Source organism: Gekko japonicus, unplaced genomic scaffold (assembly GCF_001447785.1).
Source record: "Gekko japonicus isolate JY-2015 unplaced genomic scaffold, Gekko_japonicus_V1.1 scaffold854, whole genome shotgun sequence".
NCBI classification, from domain to species: Eukaryota; Metazoa; Chordata; class Lepidosauria; order Squamata; family Gekkonidae; genus Gekko; species Gekko japonicus.
Window position 1 is genome coordinate 637,400 of NW_015170916.1, and position 8,618 is coordinate 646,017.

The window sequence follows — 8,618 nt, forward strand, 5'->3', positions numbered from 1 at the left end:
GCCGAACTGTCCCGCTCCCGGCTCAAATCGGCCAGTGTGAACGGGACCATATTGTTTGGATGTAAAGTTAACACTAGAGTTGACATTACCACCTCTGTATATTCATTTCAAATGGCCCAGATGTGCAAAATCTCTCAACATTATGGTGGTGGTAGAAGTGCAGTCAAGTCACAGCTGACTTTTGGCCACCCTGTAGTGTTTTCAAGGCAAGAGATGTTCAGAGGTGGTTTGCCATTGCTTGCCTCCACATCTTGACCCTGGTATTACCTGGAGGTCTCTCATCCAAATACTAGCCAGGGCTGATCCTGCTTAGCTTCCGAGATCTGATGAGATTGAGCTAGCCTGGGCTATCCAGGTCAGGGCATATTAAATAATATAAATACATTTAATTCTGAGTCAATATGATCAGGCCATAATTGTAAAATGTTATTTACTTATTTTTGTTGTATTGTATTTTGGTTTTGGTTTTTATACAACCAGGAAGCTCAAGGCAGTACATGGGCAGGTAAATTTGTGTTTTGATGCTAGATAGTATTCAAGCTAGTGTGCTTTTTAAAAGAGTGTAAGTGGTGATTTCTCCTGAGTCACACTGTAGCACTGGTACCTGTATCGTACATCCTACTGAACTTGCTTAGCATTCCCACATGGAATATACTTAATTTGCTCATTCTGTTTCTTTATCTATTCTTCTCTTTCACTGCAGTGGGTTTGTTATACTTGATACCAGCAGTAGTTCAATTTTATGTGCTGATTGTATGCATGTTTACTCTGAAAGTAACTCCCATAGAGTTCATTAGGACTTACTTCCAAATTAAGTTTCATAGGATTGCAGCCATACAGATAGTGCAACAAACCTAAGAAATCTTTGGAGGGGATTTAGATTCTGATGCGAACTAAGATTAATTTAGCAGAGGATTACTTTATTCTACTTGAAGAATTAGGTACTATATAACATCAAACCAAACATCTGTCAACGGTTTTGCTATTGAGCAAAATGATTAAAACAAGGGTTTGAATATTCTGTATATTTGCTTTTTTGCACAAAGGAACTCTTAAGAATATCAGTATTTTTCTGCTTTAGGTTTATGGATAACCTTCAGACTGAAGTTCTTGAAATAGAATTCCTTTCCTACTCTAATGGGATGAATACCATCAGTGAGGAAGACTTTGCTCATATTCTTTTAAGATATACTAACGTTGAAAATATATCAAGCTATCTGGAAAACGTGCGCTGTAGCATGCCAGAAGAGCAGGTAAGTTTCCACACTTAGGACCCATGCAGTTGTAAAGTAGGACCCATGCATAGACTATGGCCTCTTTATTTTTTGATTTACAAAACTAAACATAATCTACCCAGAATGACCAAGTATTTAATTAACCAACTACATGATAACAACAGAACAAATTTACTTGATTTCAGTCTTTAGGGATTATAAATTGATCAGAGACTTGCAATGTGATATAACTGCAAACTTTTAGCCATTCATATTGTGTAAAAAATACTATTCCTTCTACTATTTCTGCCTGAACAGGCAGATTCTAAACGGAAGGGCTAATACTAACACCTTTTATTTAGTTCTCCAATAATCTTAGCAGTCAAAGGCCATTGATGAGTGAATAGTGCTTATTGGTGTCTGAATAGAAGTTTTCAGAGTGTTTGGGCAAGTGCATCATTGTTAGTTAATTATTTGTTAGGAAACAAATTTCGTAGCAATGAATCTGAGCATTAATAAGATCCAGTGGTGGCTGAATGCATCAATGTAAACCAGTAAGACTCTTTTAAGCATAAGATGCTTTGGGTGTAGTTTGCTCTATTTGTTTGCAAAAAGGATCAGATTTAACAGTTTTAGAAATATTTGTAAACAGTTTGACTTTTTATCGAATGGCTACACTTTTCTACAGTGTTTACATTTTACCTTGTGGAGCTTTAAAAGAGAAACAGTAAGCGAGAAACAGTAAGCATCACTTAGCAGTTAACCTCAAAAGTGGCAGTCTAAGAGCTTGTACTGAAACAGCCAGAGTGGATTGATACTAGTACATAGAGAGGGTACTCAACAGGTATAGATAAAAACACAATACTAAGTCACAACATTAATGTGTGTGTTACTGTTCAGCGCAGCATTGAAAAAGAAAATAAATAAATAGCTGTTACAAGCTTGAAGAGGACATGACAGTACTTATGTTAATGGTTGTCCCCCACCTACTCAGAGGAAGCACGCAGAAAAGACATAGGCAGAGTTAGGGAACAAAGAAACCTGTTTGTGTTCTGTTTTGGTTTTTAAACATTTATGCTATGTAAATTTTTGTGCCTTAGAACAGAATTGAGCAGTGGGTGAGAGAAAACAAACTTAGAAGGCTCAGCATCTTCTCCCCATCAGCAGTGGCCCCAGTTGAAAACTGGGTATTCTTTGGCTGTGGGATTTTTGAAAGGCTTTGTTAATGGATGGGAATGTGATACAAGTCTGGGTGGTTCATGTGACATTGGACTGTCTCTTTCACCCCCATTTGGAGGATGTGTCTCTTTTGTGTTCCCTTTCTTTATATTACTGATGTTAAACTCTTGGAATAGATGTTCTCAAGCTAGAACTGTCCAAAGGCATTGTTGTTGCTGTTTTTAAGAAAAATCAGCATTTGCAGAAGGTACTTTATAAGTGAGAATATAGAAGAACATTGCTGAATAATGTGTCACACAATCCAGAGGCAGGCTAACAAGCATGCTTCACTTAGAGTCTCTAAGGTGCATTAAAATTTAAAATTAAAAGAGAGAAACTTCAGAGGAATGTGGCTTCAGACTAAATAAGTACTGAGGATCATTGGATGAAATCTATGTAGGAAGTGGGGGCTGTAGTAAGGAGGGAAAAATAAATAAGACTAAGCGAAAAGGCTGGTTGGATCCAACACAGATGCTTTAACTCAGAAGCCTTACTCCAGAATAGCCAGTTTCAGCTTGAACAATTTTAATGTATGCATTTCATTACAAATGTCAAAATATTGGAGGTCGGGATATCTCTGAGCATTTTATTTTAACTATTTCTAATTCCTTATCTGACATTTCAATTTAAGAATTACTATAGTTAAACTAAGTGTAGTGTCAAGAGGTTTAAAATATTGAGCAATGGGTAGCAAGCGAAGCTTAGGACAAAAACAGTGTTACAGATGTGTGGTGAGGGGAAGGAATTTTCTCCATCCTTTGCTTGCTTCCTATCAGTTGTAAGGCAGCTATGGCCAGTTAAGCAAGGAGTTGCTGCACCCTTTCCTTATAATTTACTAATATGGACTTTTTAAAAAATTCAACAGGGTATTACATTTGATGAATTCAGGTCATTTTTCCAGTTTTTGAACAATCTAGAAGATTTTGCAATTGCCATGCAGATGTATAATTTTGCAAGCCGTTCAATTGGACAAGGTAAGAATATCTAATTTCAGCATTAAAGGCAATTTTTTAATGTATGGCTTTGAGGCATTTATGTACCATGTGCTGTTGGTTCCAACTCTTCGGAAAATACTGTGTGATAACATTAGCAATACTCATCCTTCTTGCTTCCCCACCTCACAGAAGTTCCAAGAGTAATGCTACCCAGGAGACATAATGCATCTAACTGTAAGCAAGCTTTTTTCCACCAGCTAATAAACATGCAAGATAGAGCTAGATAGCTATCTTGCTGCATGTGTGTGTTCTTCCTTCATAGGAATAACTACTTATCCCTTTAGATCTACATTGTCTCCATATTATCAGATTGCAGTTCCATTGGGTTTATCCTGCTACTTTTTCTTTCCATTGTTTGCTCATGGAATTCACTTTGTTTTGGGAGATATGGCTTTATATAGGCCTATCCTAAGCAGACTTGCACACTTCTAAGCCTGTGGACATCAGTGGACTTAGAAGGATGTAACTGCTTGGGATGGGACAGATAGTTTCCCACATTGTCGTCCTTGGTGCATTAAGTATTTGAAAATATAATTCCCTGGGGTATAAAATTTAAATGGCAATCCAGTGCTGCTTCTACTCAAAGTAAGACCATACAGTGTATATTTGGTACTTGTTTTAGAATTCACATTTTTCATATTTAATCCATGCATTAAGTCTGACAGTTCTAGCACCTAAAGCACCTCCTGGCGCTAGAAGGGCTTTGTTCCTTTTGCATTTGGCTCATAAATTCCTTTACTTCTTTGACTCGGGTGATCTCACCATGCAGATCCATGCTGTGTAACCTTGTGGCTGGACTACTACAATGTACTCTATATGGGGTATTGTTTGGAGACAACCAGAAAAGTCCAATAAATGTAGCAACATTCCTGTTGATTGGACCTAGTTATATTATACCTATATTAGATCAACTACATTGGCTGCTAGTGTATTTCCAAGTTCCGTTCATAGTGCTGGTCTTGACCTTTTCAAACCCTTTGCAACGCATGTAACCTCTCCTTAAACAAATTGTGTGATGATAACTGCACTCTTTAATCTTTCCAGAGTTGTCTGTTGCCCTTCCTTTCTCTGAAGAAAGTGAGATCAGTTACAAACTGTGCAAGAGTTTAATCTGTGGTACTGCACTCCTTTGGAATGTACTGACCTTTGTGGGAAGGGCTGTGTTGTCTCTGTACTCTTTTGGTAGAGCTTGTTAAAGTAGAGCTATTTCAGAGAGCCTTTTTTTTTACTTGTTTAAAACTCTTTGGTAGCTGGCTAACAATTTGAGATTTTAAATAGTTTTTAAGGCATATTTGTTTTGAAACCACTGAGCTGGACAGGAAAGGCAGTATAAAAATGTTTCTAAGAAAGAAAATCTTAGTTTTCTATTGCATGTCTGGCATTTAAGAGCCTATACTTCTCTGGTATATAAAACCAAAATGACAGTTTGTTGTTAGTGCCTGAACCAGTCTTCCTGCAGAAGCTTCAATAATTAACACTGGGCATATGCCAGAGTGAACATATGAAGTTGTCTTATACCAAGTCAGACAGTTGGTTCAGCTGTCTCAGTGCTGCCTGTTCTACCTGTGGTTTGCTCTAACTGAAGGTGCCAGGACCAAACCTAAGATGTTCTGAATGGAAAGGTATATTCTATCACAGGGCCATGGCTCTGTTTCCTCTTATCTCAGGTGCTTACAATGGTACACTTAGAAGGAGGAACTGTGGCTTGAAGAAAGAACTTGGATCCCATCAGGATATTACCACCTCCTTTTTGACATCCTTGAAGGAACAGTCAGATAGAATTCTGAAAATTAAATACAATATTAATAATAGCCTGTGGTTAGATTAGCAGAGCAGAAGGGGTAGTTGAACATGCAATGCTCATTCTTTCTGCTAGCAGTTGCTAACTTTCAGGCGATAAGCTGGAGAAATATAAAATCAGAGTAAGTTGTTTGGCTTTCCAGCTTGTGCTATTAGTGCTACTAGAAGACAGAATGCTCATATATGTCTGATAGAAGCCAGGTTTTTGTATGCTAATCAAATGATGTCATCACCATTGTGTATGCTTGCTCCTTTTAGATGAGTTCAAGCGTGCTGTATATGTTGCTACGGGTTTGAAGCTTTCAGCACATTTAGTGCACACAGTCTTCAAAATCTTCGATGTAGACAAAGATGATCAGCTGAGCTACAAAGAATTTATCGGTATTATGAAAGACAGATTGAATCGAGGATCCAGGGTAAGAATACGGAACATTATATTCCAGTTGGGCTAATTATGTAAACAAGCCTGTAAACTAAGCTTATAGAAACATTACCGTTTCTATAAGCAATTTTGATACAAGGTTGCATAGATTTTATTTTTAAAAAAACAAATGTTATCTGTTACAAAAAGCATTAACATTAGTCTTGTAATTAGCCGGCCTTGGCTGGGAGGGCGGGGTATAAATTTGAGAAATAAATAAATAGAAATAAAATAATGGAAATAGTGCTCGTTTTTAATTTAGGTTATTATGAATGATGAAACTGTGCTCACATAGAACCAGTGTTTGGTTTCTTTCCTGTAGCCATGTCTACAGACATGACTTAATCTAGCCTATAGTTCATCAAGTAGATCCTTAGTTCAGTTCATTATTTAGCAGGATTCATTTATTGCATTTTATGGACTGCAGAACTGCTGTTTCAAACCTCTTGTCAGTCAGTCACCTCTACAGTGGTTTTAGAGGTTTTATCTGTTGCCTGACTGCCCTCTAGAGACAAGAAATGGATTAAATTGCAATCAATGCAAATGAATTTTTACGATAACTTAATCTTGCATTTAATTTACAGGTTTCAGTGATGTGCATCCTTCTGTGACTATCAGAAACACAGTACATTTATGGGTGGGATTTATTTTTAAACCTGAAATATAAGATTTAACATTTTAGGTTGATAATGATAACTATCTAGGAAGGAATCAATACATGTGGTCTTGTTTTTTAGTATTTTGAATGGGCGAATCAGTAAGGCTTATATCTTCCTTCAAATGTGGTGATTTCCTTTCTTGTATTCCAAATATTTTTTTTTAAAAAACTGCCATAATAGAGTTCAAGACCTAATTGTCATAGTAGTGATTGGAGAATAAGAATGTATTTTAATCAATTTACCTATAGCATGGCTCTAAAGAAAGAAATACATTGTTCCTTACTTCTGAAGGTACATCTCTTCCTTGCAAATATATTACTTGTGTAACTGCTGAGTCATCATAATTTAAATCATTTTTTTCTTTACGTGATCTGATGTTCAGCCGCCACCTTGTGAATGGAGAATGAAATTCAACAATGAATGCTTTGTCACATTTTATTTACGATGGAGGTTCCATATCTTTGTTATAAAACATAGTTTTTTTCTTTCTTGCCAAGATAAAAATTCTGCTGTTCTTAATTTGAAAAGCAATAATTGTCCTGTAGACAGTTGCTTTAAAGGTGCATGACTTTAGAATCTAAAATCATTTCTGCAGAACTTTCTATTCTATGACTAACACATCGTGTTTACTATTTCATCTCAGTCTTTTATATTTTCATGTTGCTCTCCTAACACTCACCTTTGGCTCCATTCACGCTGCCTGCACATGCACACTTCTTTGTCTTCTGCTTCTCAGGGTTACAGAGGCATACAGAAATACACTACTTTCAAATCCTGCGTGAAGAAAGAACTCAATAGCAGATAAAAATGGTATGTCTTTGCTGCATGGTGTTCCTAAGGTTACTGGCAAGAGCATTTCAGTGCTTCAGCTTTACAGTGGAGGGTACTGCATAATTTAAAACATGCATAATAGGTTTGGTACTGAAAATGTATAATCCACTGATCAAAATTAGGGAGGGAAGGGGAGAGAGGAGGGATTATTTTTTCCTATTAGTGCCACTTTTGCATGTAGCAAGTGCCAGGTTGTTGGGTTTTTTCCCATGTTACACTACAGATAATGAGTAAAAATTAATTTTTCCCAAAAGAATTTGCTTTATTCTGGTTAATATGTTCTCACAGGCTGCAGACCAGTCCTAAACACCATGTTCATGTAAGTGCCATTGATTTTAATGGGAAAAACAGACTGTTGTATTCATGCTTGTCCATGGAAACTGTGTTTCCTTTAGCTAAGACAAAACAATATGTTATTTTGAGTGAGTTGTAATTTACAAACGGGAAACAAAGTTCAGGAATTTTTTTAAAAAATATAAACTTTTGGTTTATGAAAAAAAGAAACTTGAGACATGATTTTTGAAAAAAGCATACCTTGAAATGGACTGAACCAAGATGTCACCCTTTAACTACTTGTTAGAATTATTACCCATGCATTAAAGAGAGGGAAATAGAGTTGTAAGAGATTTTTTAGCTTCCTCTATACAGGCCACAGATATGTTGGATTATTTGTTTTGTTTTAAACATACATGGTGATGTTGACAGCCACAATTTACTCGCATACATCCTTTAATGCTTCTTTCTTTTCCATGGATATATTTAAGGCTGCTTTTCTGTCTCTTGACAGGAAAACCCTAAATACAGTTTGAAGGACTACTATGTTTGTGTGATGACTGTCACCAGCAAGCACTTCAGAAAGCTTTGGAAGCAGTTTCGAAATCAAGATCTGCTGAGATGAACACAAAAACAATTCCACCTTCAGTCACCATTGTTGCACTTTTCTTTTCTTTTTTGGAAACTATATAAGGAAAGAGCAGAAAATAACGAAGCCAAACATCTACCATCTATAACAGCACACAACATTTTATCATCTTTGGCTGCAATCCTGCAAGTGCTCTGCTGCTATTATAAGTTTCATTCACTTCACTAGGATGGGTGACGGTGACATGGAGAGTCATCCTTTTGGGATCTTTTTCTAAACAGTCATGTGTGATATTTAAAGAACACTTTTCCCTTATCCAAAGTAGTATGTGAGGAGCAGAGAGTGATTAAAATGTGGGATTCGCTGCCAGAGCATGTAGTGATGGCCACAGGGATAAACAGCTTTAAAAGGGGATTAGATAGATTCATGGACGATAGGTCTATCAGTGGCCAGTAGCCATGGTGGCGGAGGGAAACCTCCACATTCAGAGGCACTAAACCTCTGAATCCCAGAGCCAGGAGGCAACATCAGGGGATGGCCTCAGCCTCTATGCGCTGCTGTTGGCGCTTCAGAGGAACTGATTGGCCACTGTGTGTAGTAGGGTACTGGACTAGATAG

At 37.1% G+C, this 8,618-nt stretch overlaps 1 protein-coding gene across 1 annotated transcript in view; it reads left to right on the plus strand.

Annotated features, from left to right (window-relative positions):
• The window catches only part of MICU3 (mitochondrial calcium uptake family member 3), a 75,448-nt gene extending 67,055 nt beyond the window's left edge, over positions 1 to 8,393 (plus strand). Inside the window, exons 11-15 of the mRNA XM_015418745.1 lie at positions 1,082 to 1,253; positions 3,298 to 3,406; positions 5,486 to 5,643; positions 7,044 to 7,117; positions 7,926 to 8,393. Of these exons, the coding sequence (XP_015274231.1) occupies positions 1,082 to 1,253; positions 3,298 to 3,406; positions 5,486 to 5,643; positions 7,044 to 7,112 (508 nt within the window). The 3' untranslated portion in view covers positions 7,113 to 7,117; positions 7,926 to 8,393. The remainder of the gene's footprint in view (positions 1 to 1,081; positions 1,254 to 3,297; positions 3,407 to 5,485; positions 5,644 to 7,043; positions 7,118 to 7,925) is intronic.
• The last annotated feature ends 225 nt before the right edge of the window (positions 8,394 to 8,618 follow it).